At 42.6% G+C, this 19,022-nt stretch overlaps 1 protein-coding gene across 1 annotated transcript in view; it reads left to right on the top strand.

The window, feature by feature from the left end:
- fbln1 (fibulin 1) overlaps nucleotides 1-18,009 on the top strand; it is a 28,459-nt gene extending 10,450 nt beyond the window's left edge. The window contains 11 exon segments of the mRNA XM_057329288.1: nucleotides 40-182; nucleotides 275-412; nucleotides 485-628; nucleotides 758-883; nucleotides 999-1,124; nucleotides 1,218-1,337; nucleotides 1,461-1,592; nucleotides 1,684-1,807; nucleotides 8,654-8,799; nucleotides 9,080-9,217; nucleotides 16,697-18,009. Of these exon segments, the coding sequence (XP_057185271.1) occupies nucleotides 40-182; nucleotides 275-412; nucleotides 485-628; nucleotides 758-883; nucleotides 999-1,124; nucleotides 1,218-1,337; nucleotides 1,461-1,592; nucleotides 1,684-1,807; nucleotides 8,654-8,799; nucleotides 9,080-9,217; nucleotides 16,697-16,836 (1,477 nt within the window). The 3' untranslated portion in view covers nucleotides 16,837-18,009.
- The last annotated feature ends 1,013 nt before the right edge of the window (nucleotides 18,010-19,022 follow it).

Raw genomic sequence — 19,022 nt, forward strand, 5'->3', positions numbered from 1 at the left:
TCTCTCTCTCTCTCTCTCTCTCTCTCTCTCACTCTCTCTCTCAGACATTAATGAGTGTTTGTTGGGCGCTCATCTCTGTCGCTCTGGTGAACGCTGTATTAACACCGTGGCTTCATATCGCTGTCAGAGGGAGGTGAGCTGTGGAACGGGTTATGAACTCACAGACAACAACAAATGTGAAGGTCAGAAGACATCCCAGATGTATGGGGCTTGCTTTTACCACTTTCTTTATACCATGTTCTTGAATGTTCTTGTTTGGTTGAATGTTGTTCAGACATTGATGAGTGCGAGTTAGGTTCTCATAACTGCGCAGCCGGACTGGAATGTCAGAACACGTTCGGATCTTTCCGGTGTCGACCCATAGTGCAGTGCGGCACAGGATTCATCCAGGATGCGCTGGGGAGCTGCATCGGTCAGTCTGGGGTATTTTCAGGGTATTTTTACATATGAATCACGTGTTATTTGTTGTTTCGTTCTTTCACAGATATAAATGAGTGTTTGAGCGTAACCGGACCGTGTCAGTCGGGTCAGATGTGTCTTAACACGGTGGGCTCGTACACGTGCCAGAGAAACTCTGTTAACTGTGGCCGCGGGTATCACCTGAACGCTGAAGGGACTCGCTGCGTAGGTACAGAAATGAGCATTCCTATGAAATAAAACAGATTTTCTTCTCTCACTAAAGATGCTGTTTCCTCATTATATTAGTGAAACGAGTCGACATGATTGTTTAAGCTCTCTCTTCTGTGGATGTTTGTAGATATCAATGAGTGTGCCGGACCTGATAACGCCTGTGACGGTCACGGCTGTATTAATCTGATGGGATCGTACCGCTGCGAGTGCAGGTCCGGTTTCGTCTTCAACAGCATCAGCAGAGCCTGTGAAGGTGAGTATATATGTGTAAATATCTGTGTTCAAATCCCACAAGCCTTAAAATATACAAGAACAAAATCACACCAACCGTCTACTAAATATCCTTCGTTTCTGTTCTTGATTGTCAGACATTAATGAATGCAGGCATTATCCTGGCCGTCTGTGTGCTCACAAGTGTGAGAATGTGCTGGGCTCGTATCAGTGCAGCTGTACCACTGGATTCAAACTGGCCAGTGACGGACGCAACTGTGATGGTGACGTTTCTTCAACAAAACATTCATAATTAACAGTCAGTCTTTACGTATAAACACGTGTAGAGCGTCACATAGAAACTTTCACACACACAGATCTGAACGAATGCGAGACCGGTCCGTGCAGTCAAGAGTGTGCGAACGTTTACGGGTCCTATCAGTGCTACTGTCGCCGTGGTTACCAGCTCAGTGACATGGATGGAATCACCTGTGAAGGTACGTGCATCCTACTCCACTATTCTCTTTATATTACAATGATTTCAAAACTTTATCTTTTTGAATCTTTATTTTCATTGTCATCATAACAAATGAAAGTGTAATTTCTCTGTCTGTCCTCAGACATCGATGAATGTGCTTTGCCCACCGGTGGACACATCTGCTCATATCGATGCCACAACACCCCGGGGAGTTTCCACTGCACGTGTCCCGTGAGCGGGTACACGCTCGCCCCCAACGCCCGCAGCTGCCAGGGTCAGAAAACACGACATTAGAAGTCTAAACCCTTCAAACAGACAGCTGACTGTAAAGCTAAGGTTGTGTTGTTTGTTTTTCGCACGATCAGACGTCGACGAGTGTGTGACAGGTACGCACACCTGTACAGAAGCCGAGAGCTGCTTCAACGTTCAGGGTGGATTTAGGTGCCTGAACTTTGAGTGTCCGGCCAACTACAGACGTTCAGGAGAAACGTAAGTAACATCACACATCCAGACAGTCTGTTAGATTTGTGTCGTTCTGACGTTGTGGTGAGTCACAGTTAGTGTGTATGGCTGTGAGGATGCTGAAAGGCACAGGTGGGTGTTGTTAACGTTATCAGATCTGCTGGTCACAGTGTGCATGAGTGGAGCGTTCGTGATGGCTGCAAACGCAATGCATGAACAATACAACAGACAAACTCCTCTGCCGATGAAAACACAATACAGCACAACAGTGACCTCCAACCATACCGGAAATTAGCAAATTTTATGCTTATTTTTAAAAGTTTATGTTTTTGCCACGCATAGCCAATGCTTATCCAACGCATAGCCATCGCTTATCCAACGCATAGCCAATGCATATCCAACGCTTATCCAACGCATAGCCAACGCTTATCCAATGCTTATCCAATGCATAGCCAACGCATATCCAACGCTTATCCAACGCTTATCCAATGCATAGCCAACGCATATCCAATGCTTATCCAATGCATATCCAATGCTTATCCAACGCATATCCAACGCATAGCCAACGCATATCCAATGCTTATCCAACGCATATCCAATGCTTATCCAACGCATAGCCAACGCATATCCAACGCTTATCCAACGCTTATCCAATGCATAGCCAACGCATATCCAATGCTTATCCAATGCATATCCAATGCTTATCCAACGCATATCCAACGCATATCCAACGCATATCCAATGCATATCCAACACATATCCAATGCTTTTCCAACGCATATCCAACGCAAATCCAACGCTGGTCCAGAAGAACTTCCTGTTTCAGTCTTTTAACACTACACAAACATTTGAACAAAATACCTCCACCAGAACACTTATAACCGAATCAAAAAGTTAAACGAATATCTTTAAGATTGAATTATATATGCAAGACTTGAAAATGAATCAAACTGAAACTGGAAGTGCATCTGGACCAGTGTTTACATCTGGCGAAGTGTTCTATAACCGTACCATGAAACTATGAAATATGGGTATATATACATAAATGTTCAAAAATAACATAAAAACATGACAACTCTTTTGAGAAAAGACCAACTTTAGGAACCCAATGGTTGTGCTGTATGCAAGACGGTTCAGTCACTCTTAATGCCACACCCCCTCATATAAACCCCACCCCCTCTACAATCACACTTTTCTGCATGTCGTGCACCGCAGCGTTCTAACCCCGCCATCTCTCTCTCTCTGTCTCTTTTCCCTCCATGTTCCTCTCTTTGCAGCCGCTGTGAACGCTTGCCTTGTAATCACAGTAGCGAGTGTCTGGCCTTGCCTGTGAGAATAACCTACTACCACCTGACATTCCCCACCAAAATTCCCATTCCCACCAACATCTTCCGCATGGGTCCCTCCAACTCAGCTCTCGGGGACGACATCGAGGTGGCCATCGTGGACGGTAACCAGGAAGGCTACTTCTCTGCCAAACGTCAGGATCACGGCGGCGAGCTGGTGGTCCAGAAACCCATCGCGGCCCCTCAGGACTTTGAAATCTCTCTGGAGATGAAACTTAGGCGATACGGACACCTTAGCGTTTATCTGTTCAAGATACGCTTATTTGTAACCCCGGAGGAGCTGAGCAATGCCATCACTGAATGAAGTGAATTGATGTGATATTATATTGATGTTTCTATACGCGCACTGCTTTAGTAGTTAAAATGTGATAAGAGAGAGTGTCTCGAGACGGTCTAATTTGGATTTAGTCTATTTGGATGCTTTAAATAATGATTACGATATGATAATTCTTTTGATTTTGTTAAAGGAATAATTCACCCGAATATGAAAACCTCTTATCATTTACTGACATCCTCATGTCATCCCAAATACAGTTTACAACTTTCAGTTGACCACTTATGTGGGACTCAACTTGGAGCTCGAAAAAGCACAAACATCCACCAACAAAGTATTGTCAATCACTCCACTGGGTTGGTAAATGTCTTCTGAAGCCCAATGATATGTCTGTGAGAGAAAACCAGTCACGTCTGAAGCTTATTTACAGAAATGAAAAGCAAAACAAACAAATCTGAGTTAAAATGTGGTGAAAATGATGATAACTTAAAATCCTATTGGGATTTGTCTCATGACAAAATAGCATTTGAGAACTTAAAGGACAAGTGAGAACCAAAGAAATGATCAGTTTTAGACCTGTCGGACGTGGTTGTTTTGGTTTTAGTTTCGCTAAATAAGATGAAAACAGGAATCGTTTTCTCTCACAAACCTGGTTGGTTGTTTGTGCTTTCTGGTGCTTTGCAAAGATAACACGACAACATTTATCATGATATCAGATTATTTGTGTTTGACATCTGTGATGACATGAGCGTGAGCAAATGATGAATTTGTTATATTTGGGTGAACTGTTCCTTCAGAAAATTCTGTTAGCATTTACTCATCCCCATATGCTTTTATTTGCTTAGTCCTTTAGTCATCGCATTTGATCACAAAACATACAGAAAGAACCCTCTCATATGACTTCTAAAGGAATTCAAGTCATATAAACTGCTTTGATCAATATTACATTTTAAATATGTTTTGTAGTCCATATAAACCAAATTGGTATGAAATGAGAAAGATTTTTTGAAAATCCACTTTGTGTACCAGCAAACAGGTTTACGAACACAATGGAGGTGAGATGATAAAGGTTTTATTTTTAAATGGGGCATTGATAACGCTGTGGTGGAGTTCACGTCGTGAGTACAATACCTCAGAAAGAACATTACTCTGTTAACAGATTTCTGTCGGCAGAATCCAAACGCTGAGAGCGGTTTGTTTGCTCATGTATCAGAACTGATGTTATGTTACTTCTCTCTGTAGTCTGCGAGTGTAGTTAACATCCCTTCAGGGGTCCACCTCTGGTCTGTGTTTCTCTATGAATTCAGCCACTAGATGGCGCTTTCAGCCAAAGCAAAGCAAGTCAACCTACGTGACCGGGTGTCCAGTCAGTTTATTCCTTTAGACTTTGTGTAGCCTAGTATTGTGTAGTCTATTATTTTCTAATAAAATATTACCCATGTCATGGCGTTATGATTGGTGTTTAATAACATTGGTAATGATTTTTCTGGGCTTTTTGCTCTGTGCAGGACAGTTGAAGCGACGGCAGGTGAGCTGGTGGAGGTCACACTTGTGTTTGGGTTTCACTGCACACAGTTTTATCATGTTGTCACACCTGATGTAATCTTAAACCAGCCTCAGGTGGTTAGCTGGTTTATTTTTTTCTGGGTTTATGGGGGATTTTAAAAGAAGTGGTCTGCCAGGGACCACCCTGTTGAAAAAACCAGCATATGCTTGCTATGTTTTGATGCTGGTTTGCTGGTTTCTACTGGTCATGTGCTGGTTTAAGCTGGTCATGAGCTGGTTTAAGATGGTCATGTGCTGGTTTAAGCTGGTCATGTGCTGGTCCTTGGCTGGTTTAAGATGGTCATGAGCTGGTTTAAGCTGGTCATGTGCTGGTCCTTGGCTGGTTTAAGATGGTCATGAGCTGGTTTAAGCTGGTCATGTGCTGGTCCTTGGCTGGTTTAAGATGGTCATGAGCTGGTTTAAGATGGTCCTTGGCTGGTTTAAGCTGGTCATGAGCTGGTCCTTGGCTGGTTTAAGATGGTCATGAGCTGGTTTAAGCTGGTCATGTGCTGGTCCTTGGCTGGTTTAAGATGGTCATGAGCTGGTATAAGCTGGTCCTTGGCTGGTTTAAGCTGGTCATGAGCTGGTCCTTGGCTGGTTTAAGATGGTCATGTGCTGGTTTAAGCTGGTCATGTGCTGGTCCTTGGCTGGTTTAAGATGGTCCTGGGCTGGTTTAAGCTGGTCATGAGCTGGTCCTTGGCTGGTTTAAGATGGTCATGAGCTGGTTTAAGCTGGTCATGTGCTGGTTTAAGATGGTCATGAGCTGGTCCTTGGCTGGTTTAAGCTGGTCATGAGCTGGTCCTTGGCTGGTTTAAGCTGGTCATGAGCTGGTCCTTGGCTGGTTTAAGATGGTCATGAGCTGGTTTAAGCTGGTCATGAGCTGGTCCTTGGCTGGTTTAAGCTGGTCATGAGCTGGTCCTTGGCTGGTTTAAGATGGTCATGAGCTGGTTTAAGATGGTCATGTGCTGGTCCTTGGCTGGTTTAAGATGGTCATGAGCTGGTTTAAGCTGGTCATGTGCTGGTCCTTGGCTGGTTTAAGCTGGTCATGAGCTGGTCCTTGGCTGGTTTAAGATGGTCATGAGCTGGTTTAAGATGGTCATGTGCTGGTCCTTGGCTGGTTTAAGATGGTCATGAGCTGGTTTAAGCTGGTCATGTGCTGGTCCTTGGCTGGTTTAAGCTGGTCATGAGCTGGTCCTTGGCTGGTTTAAGATGGTCATGAGCTGGTTTAAGATGGTCATGTGCTGGTCCTTGGCTGGTTTAAGATGGTCATGAGCTGGTTTAAGCTGGTCATGTGCTGGTCCTTGGCTGGTTTAAGCTGGTCAAACCAGCATCAAAACATACCTAACCCAGCATATGCAGTTTTTTTCAACAGGGTAGTCAAGCGTGGCTATACTGGGAGACCGGTATAAACCAGCTTAAGACCAGCAAACCACCTCAGGCTGTTTGAAGCTGTCCCTTACAAAAATTAACAATTGTTTTACTATGAATACAACCAAAAAAACGTAGTAACTACAGTGAAATGTTACTATAAAAAGCACGGTTAATTTTTATAAATGTAAAGAGGGAAAACACGTCCACTTTTGCCTGCCATGTCTCCAACATTATATAAAGCATTTATACTGTGAATTTGCTTATTTTGATTTTAACTATTTGTTTTAATCATCCTAGTAGCTCGGCCTGTATTCGGCACATGTGTTGTAGGTTGTTTCTGGGCACTAAGTGTCCCCACACAGCTAGGTGGCGTTGTGCTGGTTTCCATCTCTCTCTCTCTCTCCCACACACACACACACACTTTCTGACAGTGAATTATGGGATTCTGGGCTTTGGACGGTGGTCTGAACAATTTGTGGCGGAGCTACATCGCCGCTGCGCACCAAGAAATGAGGCCCACTGTGTTTGTGTTGGTGCTTTATCAACACGCTGACTATAAATAATAATTACTAGAGAAAAAGAAGAGAGCTTTCGCTTGACCATGAGCGCAGCCGTCCAAAACCTCTGTTTTTCCCCTCAAGCAACACGTTGGATTTGGCCACGTGAGGGGCCGAGCGATGAGTTTACCCCCTGGATGAGGGGAAATTACCACTTGCTGTAAGACCTTGATGTTGGCTTTGATGTTTGCTGACAGGCGGATTTAGCCTCGGGTCTTAATTTGAGGCGTTCGCCCCTCGAGTCGGAAGATCCGTCCCGCTCTCCCTCCGCATGTCGTGCACAAGTTGGGTATTATAAGCAGGGAGAACATTTCGCGGTTTTGGCTCAGATCTAAGCAAAACATGGACCCACCCGCTAATTGCTAATTACAGGTCCATGCCCAGCAGTGGCTTGACTTCTCTGTGAGGGGCTTCTCCCCTCTCGGCCGGTAACCTGATCTGAGCTTTGGGGTTTAGCTACAGCTCCTGCGTTCCATGAAAGAGTGCAGAGATGGATGGATAACTAATCACGGCACGTCTCCAGACCTCACCGGCCCGCCGAGGTCTAATTCATTTGCGTGTTAGTCTAAACAGATGCACACATTCGACTACACTTTACTAGAGTTCTCCAATGGAATTGGATTACGAGAATGTGGTAATTCCACCGGCGAGCAGATCGTGAGACGATTCAGAAAGTGTCAAAGTCATTGCCTAAATTCACAGGTCTAGGAAAGAATTTAAAAAAATGCAAGCGACAGTCATGTCAACCCTGTTGTAGATGGAATGATACACAGCTCGATCGGATCATTTTCTTATTAAAGAAACAAACTCAAATGGGTCCATTGTTAACATCAAGTAGGAGATTATAAAGTCCATCTGGCGTGATTTGATGAGAAATGCTTGCGTTTATGTTGAGATGTCTGACTTGTGGTTGCCAAAATGGCCAAGACTAATGTCTTCTCGAAGTTGGCAACCAAACGTTAGAGATCTCGATGAATCTCTCCCGGAGTCCTTCCCATTCACCCAAAAAACTCTGAGGAGCAGTAGATTTAGGTAGATTTGAGCTGTTACAGAGATGTGCTCCAAAATCTTTGCCCGATTACCCAGAGAACGTCCAAAACGCAGCTTTAAAAAAAGTCAGAGGAGTCGAGTAGTGTTGTCAGGAAGTCCAGGATTTAGGGCTCCCCGTACTATAAATTCCACACGAAATTTCGGGATGCGGAACTGGGAATGCTGTGCTAAACCAAATGTTTTCTGGAGAACGTTTTACATCAATGTCACAGTTTTGAAAAAGCATCGAGTGGCTAACAGGAAACTTGACCACCGATTCTCCTGTGGTGGGATTCTTGGCCTCTCGTCATGTTCTGTTCTGCCCCCCCCCCCCGAAAACCTAATTGTTTGTGTTATGAGCTCCATTTTAAGAACGCCCAGTGTGTTTGTGCACATAATATTTATTTAGTGAAGGTTTCACCCGCCTGCTGGGTGCTTGGTTCTGCGGTGGGTTCTGCTGGAAGTCATCCGGTTGTTGGAGACCCACGACTGTGAAGGAAGATTATTTTACCCAGTCAACACTAGAGATCAGGGCCTGTTTGTCTGAGACGTCTCACAAGGGGTCCTACTGTGCCCGAAGCGGCTTTGCATTGTAGCGTGTTGTCATTGAAGCCAGTGCAGACAGAGAGAAACCCAACCCCACATCGTTAGCGTGTATTCCTTTGGCAAAAGCAATGTTTTGATCAAGAAAGGAACTTGCATATAGTTCATGACAGTATAGTTTAGATGGTTGAATGTTCCTTTCTTCCAGCAGGTCAAGGGTGGATCGTGCAGATATCATCCGGTGTTTGAAATCCTGCCAACCTAATGACATCTCCTGCGTCCTGAACCCCATCCTCTCCATCTCCCACACGGCCATCTCGCTTCCCACCTTCAGAGACTTCACCAAACCGGAGGGTATGAGTCGAGCTTTCATATCTAGATTTTATTACGTTAGCATAATTTATTCATGAATAGTATTCTTATCAGGCCACAGACACACACGAATGCAAACTTAGCCAACGCGTTGTAAGCCTTTTGGTTATAAACGTGTGTTGTGCAGGTAGCTAGCTGTAAACATGTCAACTGTTTAGCTAACTAATTTAACACGAAAATCTGTTGACTGTTGCTCCGCCTATAACTATATTCATTGCACTGTTATGCGCTTTACTGATCCCAAGCTTTCTTTCATCCACAGAAATCGTGTTCCTGAGGTCCCCCACACCTTCACACTTCCCTCACATGGAATCCACGGAGATCGTCTACGACATTCTCGACGGGAACATCAACAACTCCTTTGACATCATCAAGCGTCTGGATCACAGCATGGTCGTGGGTGAGTGTCGCTCCGGCATGCGGCTAACAATGCCAAAGGGCCGCAAGCTCAGGAATCCCTCTCTGGAAATTACATTCGCATCAAGTGGTTTTCTGACCTAATTTCCCATTACCAAAGATTCTCTTCATTTTTTCTATAAACAAACCAAATGCATATGTGTCTCTTTGCGGGGGAAGGCGAGCGGGAAGCATGAATCTCGAACGGAGAAGCTCATTCAGTCTAACTGCTTGCGACAGTGTGATTTCTATCTTGGTTGTGCTGATGATAGCTCTGCGTCTTCTGTGGCCTTCTCTGGCCGCTCAGAAGGCCCGCGTGTAGACGCTCGTCCATGTGTTGTTCATCCCCAGGCCATGTTTTTCCTTTGCTAAGCATGTGGCCTTGTTTGCCACTTTTGTGGCACGGCCGACTTTAATGTGTTCTTTTACTCTTCGCTGTGTTTTTCCAGGACGCTTTGAAAAGCTCACAAAGAGGTTTTTTGGTGTCCAGATGTTGGTGTACTTTCGCACTAAGGTTATTGGGAAGGGTAACCGTACTCGGCTTTGAGAAGTTAATGCGGGTGAGACTGATGAGGAACAGGCGCTCTTTTGACGTCTGCTGACCGAATATTAAAATGAAATTCATTGATAGATTATATTAGCTGGAGGGGTAGGACATAATAGAGATCCAAAAACAATCGCATGCACAACAATAGCCATTGGTTGAGTTGATCACGCTGCTTAGGTGACTTAAAATATCTGTATTTTACATTTTAATGAGTGTTTTTACATCAAAGAAGGGAAGGGACCCCCCATATTGTATCTTAACTCTTTCTCGGCCATTGACGAGGTTTTTCATTTTTCAGTATTTCTGGCCGTCCATGTTTTATACTGTTATAGGGTAGGGCGCGCTGTCACACATTTTCTGATAGATCACAGCATCAATGGATGCGTTCTGAATCTGCTCTGACGAAGAGTTTCCCAAAATGTTTTTTTTAAAGCAGAGGCTCTGTTCGTAATATATATTAAATGTTTGCATATTCTTACAACAAAACGTTTTTGTGAACGTGGTTCAAAATGCTGCTCCTGGCTGGCAAGATTTTTTACAAACGTTGTCGGGGAAAGAGTTAATAACGGTTAAGGGTTCAGGGTTGGTGGCTAGACACACCAGCATTATTAGTAACAGTTACTCAGTAAGTATATAGTATGTACATGTAGAACAAGTCTGTAAAACAAAGTGCTCCCTCTCTTCAGAGTTTGGCCTGCAAGCAGCCCTTAGCAACCAGACAGATGCACCCTGGCAACCGCTCAGAAGACTCTTGCATCACGCCGGCAGCAAACATGAGAGTCTGGTTTAACGTAAAGAAGCTTTAAAGCACTTACTGAATTTACTCCTCCATGTGCTTGAACATCAAAGGCGTTCTGAGATGAAATCTATTGTAATGAAATCCTGAAGTGGCTCATTGATCTCCGTGTGTGCAGACCTCATGGGTAGTTTCCCCTTGTACCAGAGAGAAAAGACTTCCTAAATCACCACTGCACAAAGACGCAAAACAACCGGCAATAATGCAGACAGCAGACACTTGTGGTCGTGTGGAATCCTGGTATGATGTCATGCGTGTGTGTGTCTGGACGGGCACCAGCCTTATTCGAGCGGGTACCACATGAAAGCCTTGCTTCACTTACTCTGAGCGGCCATCTCTTTCTCCAGCGCTGAGATTTTTCACCAACAGGCTCTGGGTTAGGGGGCCCTGTGTGTCCCATCTGGGGCCTCATATCGTGACCAGAAGCTCCTTCAATTAAAACTCGACGGTGGTCCTCCGCTCGTCTTTGCCATGAGTCAGACGGGTTGGAGAACAGCTGGTGTGGATAAATCATGGACTCAAACCGGCGCAGTGGGTCTTCATTTAGATCTCCCCTCAGGCTCTGGATTAGAATAAAGAGGTTTAATGTGATTTATGGAACAAGTCACTGGTAAAATAACATTTGGTGATGCTGTGATGCATCTGAGCAACGTGATGATGGAGAACGGCCAAGCAGATAAATCAAAGAACATCAACTATTAACACAATACATTCACATTTGTAATGTTGACGATTGTATAGATAGATACATAAGAATGGTTGCTTTAATCACGTGATTGAGTTACCTGAACCTAGAAAATGTCCATATTGAACCCAACCATTGGTTTAGTGTATTATACATCTATTGGTCATTTTTGTTGTAGGATGTTGAGATACTTCTTTCTGTTTGTGGCTCAGAAATGACAAACTTTACTCAATTCATATGAAACACGACCAAACAGGCAGTTCCTCCTCAGAATCACTTCATTGATCTTTTGGACCCAGCCGCACAAACACATGTATTGTAATCTAATTTTGTGTTGTTAGTGTTGCAGAAATCATGGATAGTCACTACAGGACGTCAGTGAGTTTTGTTGTAGGAATGAGTTGAAGCACATTTCATCGCTCATCTATCTGTCATCTTTACGTTCTGGGAAGTGGTCTCCATGGCGACGGGTTGAACGCATTGGAATAGCACCTTGTGTTTGTTTTTAACACTGTAGGTTGGTAGGCTGTTTTCACGGAGAGATGAGAGAAGCGGCTGGAATTAGACAGTCTGGGAAGAGTCAGCAGTTTGACAGCTTACTGATGACACGGACATTCACTCCACAATCCCACAACTCTTCCCAGTGTGACACAAGGCATCATATTTACCATATGTGTGTGGGTGCTGGTTGGTGTGTGTTTCTGTATATGGTTGTGTGTGTTTGTTTGTTTTGTTGAGGTATATCTACGTGTTGGTGTTAAGATGTGTGTGTTGATGTTTGTTTGTTGGTGTTTGTGTGTATGTCGGTAAGTGTGTGTGTGTGTGTGTGTGTGTGCGTGTGTGTGTGTGCGTGTGTGTGTGTGTGTGTGTGTTTGTGTGTGTGCGCGCGTGTGTGTGTGTGTGTGTGATTGTGTGTCTGGGTTGAGATGCGTTTGGCATCGAGTTGCCCTTGTGTTGGTGTGTGTCCTGCTGATGTGTTTACGTTGGTGTGTGTGTGTGTGTGTGTGTGTGTGTGTGTTCATGTTTGTATATCCCGGTGGGGACCTAAACCTGAATACACACCAACACATGGGGACTCGTGTCACCGTGGGGACCAAAATTGAGGTCCTCATGGGCACAAAAGCTTATAAATTGTACAGAACAATATTTTTTACAAATCAAAAAATGCAAAAAGTGTTCTATGATCTTTAGGTTTAGGGATAGGGTTAGGGATAGGGGATAGAATATACAGTTTGTACAGTATAAAAACATTACGCCTATGGACTGTCCCCACGGGGATAATAATAGTGTGTGTGTGTGTGTGTGTGTGTGTGTGTGTGTGTGTGTGTGTGTGTGTGTGTGTGTGTCTTATTATGTTGGTGTGAAATGTGTTGGTGTGTGTTGTGTGTATATTTCGAGGTGCCTGTGTGTTGGTGTGTGTTGTGTTACAGTATATTGGTGTTAGTGTGTGTTGGTATGTTTGTGTGCTGGTGTGTCTTAAGCTGTCTGTGTTGGTGTGTCTTGTCTTGTTGTCTGTTCGATCATTTGTGTTGGTATGTTTGTGTGTTGGTGTGTGTTGAGGTGCCTGTTGGTGTGAGTTGTGTTATATTGGTGTTATTGTGTGTTGTATGCTTGTATGCTGGTTTGTGTTGGTGTGTGTGGTGTCCGTTGCATAAGTGTTGTGTTGACTCTGATGTGCAGCTTCAGTGTTGAGGATGAATCTCTGGCGTTAGAAAGTGATGACGTATAAACATGAGAAATGGCGGATAGGAAAAGCCCAGAGATGCGGTGACTCCCTTCACTGCCACCAGCATGAGGAATCTACCGACATCCACAAGAACTCAATCTCTGTCCCTTCTTCCCTTGAGCGGCTCTCAGTTTGAAACATCTGGTGTGGGTGATGCACCTGTGGTCAGGATTCGGTCCGTGTGATGCTGTGTGTTAGTGGAGGAGAGCTGGCGGTACAGCGGAGACGAGCTGTCTGTGATCAGGTATGTGAAGTTGGCTACGGCTTCTGTCCTTCACACACACCAGAGGAATTTTAGTGAAGTGTGTCAGAAGTGAAGATGCTGTGGAGGATCGAGGCGTCTTCAGGAGCGTATATACTGTAACAACCTGTGTTTGAGAAACTTTATTTACTCATAAACACCCCATGACATTGAAATCTCAGTTTCGTTAGGTGCTTCAAAAGGTCCTTCGATGCCACAAAGAACATTTAACATCTGAATTATATTTAAGTATATAAGATTAAAAGTAAGAAAGAGATGGTTCTTTAAGGATGTAACGAGGAAGGCGGGACGAGAGCCGTGAGGGAACGGTGCGAGGCCAGTGGCGCGAGTGATAATGCGTGTCAGCTACGCGTTGCACCGGTCTCGCATCTCTCACGGAGGAGATCGGAAGCATATAAGGACGAGCGACAGGAGTGTACGACGAGAGAAGACCAGGCCTGGACATTGTGTTAAGTTTGAGTTATGTTTGTGTGGCCGGCAGTTGACCGTGATTTAGCTGTCGGCCCTTTACTTTCGTTTTGTGGTTGGTTTATTTGATTAAATATTGGTTTGAATGTTCGCCGGTTCCCGCCTCCTTCCTTCCTTACTTTGAACAGTATTACAAAGGACTGAATGGTTCTTTGTGGAACCAAAAATGGGGCATCGTTTACCTTTATTTTAAGAGTGTATAACACACTGTAAAACCTAACAGTGAAAATCGCTTTAACTTAAACCTTAAAAAAGTTAATTCAACTCAATAAATATTTGTTATGTGAACTCAAAAAATAATTATATTAAGCAGAAGTCAATCTGAAACCATTTAAGTAATCATATAGTTGTTAAGACTTGAATTCAGTTAACAAATCTAAATGAGTGAATAAACTTAAAATCTTTAAGTTGAGTTTACTCTAATGATTTACTAAAAAATATAAAGTAAATGAGTTTACAATACTCATATTTATTAGTTTTAAAACTAAATGGTTTAAGGCAATTGGTTTCCTCAAACGGTTTGTGTCACCGTAACTTGTCGGGTTTTACAGTGCATAGTTTGCATTATATTATATTTCAATGTATTTTTTGCTATGATTTGCTCTAATGTAATTTTTTGGGTCTTTTTAGATCATCCTAGAGTTAACGTACAGTTCAATCATTCCTGAATCACATTCCTGAATTTGTGCATTTTCTCATCTAAATGACTCCACATCGACAGCATCGCAAACAACAGGAGCGATCTTTTGTAAAACATGACGGCGTGGTTCCAGCGAAACAAACATTCCAGATTCAGTCCAAGCACTTGGCCGCAATGATTCATTGCTAATTGAGCCTGAGACACCAAACCGCACGTGTGGCCTTTCAGAAAGTCAAGTCAACTCTTTGGTGTTGTTTGGATAACGCAGCCACGCTTCCCAGCGAGAGCCCATCGCCGGGTTTGTCGTGTCGTCCTGCGATGCCACGCTGGGGGTGTGTGTAGCTTTTAGATATGTGGGCAAACGGCTCTGCCCTTTCCTGCATCAGCTAGCGTGTCATTATCCAGTACTGCGGTGGTGAAAGTCATTCCTTGCATTTGTCTCTGGTGTCAGACCTGCCCAGTTTGGATGCTCTCAGACATTTCCTCCAAACGCCGGAGCGACCAGAAAACCAGAAATTGCACTGTTTACATGTAAACCTTCAATATCGTAACCCACGTAGCCATCGAGGGTGACAAATGGTTGTTGGCACGGACTGGACTTTGTTTTGTGGTGAGCGTGTGTACTGCTAGCGAAAGCTATTTTTTTTCTCTTGCTCTTTAATGGCATTTTGAAATGAGCGTGGGAATGGAGATTTGGGCATGTTGATGGTTTAGAAGTTGACCACAGACTCATTTGAAGCTTCTGAACAACAGCAATGTACTGCAGGGTGATTTCCAACGTCCAGAAACACTTTGATCGGTCGTGTTCATAACACTGCATTCCCAGCGAAACCTTTGTAACGTGAGTAAAGTGAGTATGTTGTGTAACTTTTGTATTTTGCTAAAATGATAAATAACTCTCTTGGTTTTTTTAATGGCTGTTGGTGGTGAGTCAGACGTACAGTATTTGCGCAAAGGTCCATGTTCACAAAACCAACAGGTTTTATATCAGAATAATGTTCTTTTTTCTTTGTTTTAGTTTGTGAATGGTCAGAACTGCTATCATCACCTTCCATCATTTGTAATGAGGGTTAATGGAGATGGTTTGGAGATCGGCTCTTATAGTTTGACCTTTGGTTGTTTTGTGGTGTTGTGTGATGTCACAGCTGCTCTACGACTGCTCTTTTCCATGACACTGAATGTATTCTAATGGTCACGTGAAACAAAATACGTGTCATTTAAAGGGCAACATATTTATGAGTTTCTCATTACGGCTCCTTTAAGGTCTGAAATCTTAGCCCTTGTTGATGTTCAAATCACCAAAACAAACCCACCCCTACCCCCATCTGTCGCTTTGGTCAGCGCTCGGCTCGGCTAATGTCCTGTGCACCTTACTGCTGATTGGCTACAAGGTTGTTTTGGTACTCGGCCCGACTCAGTTGTCTAAAGCATCATTCGGAAATCGGTTACCCCGCCTTTAAATATCAAACATGAAGGGAACGGTTTTTTTTCTCCAGTCTTTAGAGAACTGATAAAACCTCTCACTTTAATGGTCATTTATTATTGTGATTTTTAAATGTTTTATATTTTGTTGAATGAAATCATTTCAAAAGAGTTCTAAATACAGTATATCAAACAAGCCGCGTACAATAGATATTCACAATCCTTTGTATGCTGTATATACAGTACATGTGATGAGAAATGTTTGAGGTGATATGGAGATCTTCACTAAGATTGACTTTAGATCGCAGACGAGACGAATCTGAGCTCAGTTTGGCACACTGTTGACGTCTCCTCTCAAACTCTCATGACAGACACATCTGTGACATTTCTGACTCAGGAGAAATACCTGAGACGCAGATGAGACTTAAACAAAGTTACCATTTGCTCTCCGTTTAATCCCATTGATGTCTAGGAGAATAAATGAGATATTAAAGAGATGTCATCAGTGATTTTTCTCTCTGCTGGGAGAAGTGGAATGTCATCAATCCTCTGCGGAGGGAGTTTGGTGTGTCCAGCCCGTGCAAACACAGGATTTTCGTCTCTTTCTAATCATGTGTTCAGTGGAAGAGAATTTTCCAACATTCTTGGCTCATTGGTGAATGCTGTGAGCGGGTGTGGTCTGTCAGCTCTGTAATGCAGAATGTCTCAATTCCTTTGGGAAATGTTGTTTCTTGTTTCTCTAACAATGAGGTTGAGCGATGCATCCATCATCACATGTCAAGTCGCTTTGTGATGGTCAAGAATTATTTGTATTTCCATAAGCTTTGGGTCCGTAAATATACCACCACATGTTAGATTTCGAATGGCTCAGAGAAAATTCGGACAATGTTTTCTTTCTGTCCGTTCATGTTTTATTTTAATGTCTTGTCGTTCTCAGGTGTGGTCCGGCAGGTGAAGCCACTGGTTGGTTCTTTGAGCACCGTGCTGAAGTTGGCCATGAACTACGTCATCAACGGGGTCGTTTCTCACCGGAACATCATCAATGTTCACATCTTTGTGTCCGAGTTCTGGTTTTAAAGAGGTTCCCTTCAGCCTTCCTGACATTAAAGGTGTCCATTTATGAATGCATTACTACATCTTTGAAAGTTGCAGAAAACCTTGAATGAAAAGGAAAACCAAAAATGAACATTTTGTCATGAATGACTCACTCTCTAGTTGTTCCAAACGTGCTTAAATGTCTTTGTTTGGTTGAACACAGAGAAAGATAATTGGAGGAATGCTTGTAACCAAACACTTCTTGGACCCCACTGACGACCATAGAAGGAAAAATGACAATGGTGGTCAAAAGTGCCCCAGAACTCTTTGCTGTCCTACATTCTTCAAAATATCTTCTTTTGTGTTCAACAGAACAAAAAATATATAAAGTAATTTCCCCTTCTATGGTAGTCAACGGGTTCCAACAACTGTTGGTTACAAGCATTCTTCTAAATATCTGTATTCATCAGAACAAAGACATTGAAACAGATTTGGAACAGCTCGAAAGTGAGTAAATGATGACAGAATTTTCATTTTTGGGTGAAGTATCCCTTTAAAGAATTGTTTATCCAAAGATGAAAATATCCCTGTGGTTTTTAGCTTGTTTTGTCGGTGTAATACAAAGATATTTTCAAGACTCAAAGTACAACATATTTCTATAAATTAAACTTATTGTAAGCAGGGTCTGTCGAGCTTTAAATGACAAAAAAGCAGTAAGAGTAAGTTAGTAATATGACTTCTGAGCTGTGCTTTGTTCGAGGATCAGGCCAAAAGTATATACAAAGTCATTAATCACTGAAAATACCACTTAAAAAGCATGCGTATTCATCCCTTTGAGGAAAACGCTTTAATATAATTACTTGTGTGATAATTTACTTCAAATCAAACGTATTAACTCGTTTTTACAAGAAGAACATGACAGTAGGACAGACAGGAACTTTGCATGCTGGGACAAACGGACGGACGAGCTGTCGCACGTTTAAATCAGTGAAATGAGAAATGTTTTTCGCTGCTCTGAATGTTTTTTAATGTAAATGAAAGCATGTTTTCCTCTTTAGTGGGACTGACAGCGTTTGTGCGAGAGGTAAGAAACATGAATGATTATAGAGATGACGACTCGACACTGATTGTACGCTTGTGTAGACACGTTCTGCATTGCTAAATGTATTTTATGTATCACCAACTGTGTCATTAAAAGCTGTTTTTAGATTTCTACTTTTGCTTTCCGGAAAAGTATTTAGTCTACTGTTGACTACTGAAATGCTAAAATGTGTGCTTGTTAAAGTAAGTAATTAGACATGTAATGAATAATGTCCAGGCAGCCGGTTGTTATGGCAGAAATAATCGCCGACACTGTGATCAGGACGTGAAGCGGAGGGTCTTGTGTCTCACTGAAGGGGCTTATTACGCGATAACAGCTGCTTGTACATTATCCTGCTTATTACACGCCTACGTGCCACATGAGAAAAAACTGGACATGACATGTGAATCTGAAATATTTTAAGAGCTCATTTTTACTGAATGCAGACCGTTTACTTTCAGTTTTAAGGTAAGAAATGACGTTCAAACGTCACGAACAGGCAATTTGGTTTAATCATTTGTAAATATAATGTCATGTATGTCATTAAAAGACATATTTATGTTTAATTTGTCAAAAAAAACCTGTCAAAATGATTGGCTGCATCCGGGTTACGTGTGTTATTAGTTCTGAGCGGTTGTTATCTGGGAATAACCAACCTGCAAATGTCGCGATTGGCCAATCAGAATCAAGCGTTCATACAAGCTGCGTAATAAGAAATAATAATTGTAAATAGCTGGACACCAAATATTGATTTGAAATGTTTTTTTGTGAAACATTTGTGAAGGCAAACCTTCCAAGGGGACATTTAAGCCAAGGCATGACGTTCAAACAAGACGAACATGCAATTTGCTTTAATCGTTTGTAAATGTAGTCCCGTGTATGTTATTAATTATTTTTAATAGTAATTTTCAGGGAATAACAAGTATTTCATAGAGCTGTGTAATTCATGTTTATATGGTCCGATGATTTGTTATATAACATAATAACGTAACGTAATTTTTGCAAATTTTATGTCTTGAATTTGTATGATTTATTTATGACATTTTATTTGGCATCATTAAGATTCCTATAGCTCTAGTCATGAGACCATTTGACCTATAAATACACAACGCCCATCCCTTTAAGTAATGAACGTACTGTATATATA

The sequence above is a fragment of the Triplophysa rosa genome, linkage group LG3 (genome assembly GCF_024868665.1).
Source record: "Triplophysa rosa linkage group LG3, Trosa_1v2, whole genome shotgun sequence".
In the NCBI taxonomy this organism is placed as follows: Eukaryota; Metazoa; Chordata; class Actinopteri; order Cypriniformes; family Nemacheilidae; genus Triplophysa; species Triplophysa rosa.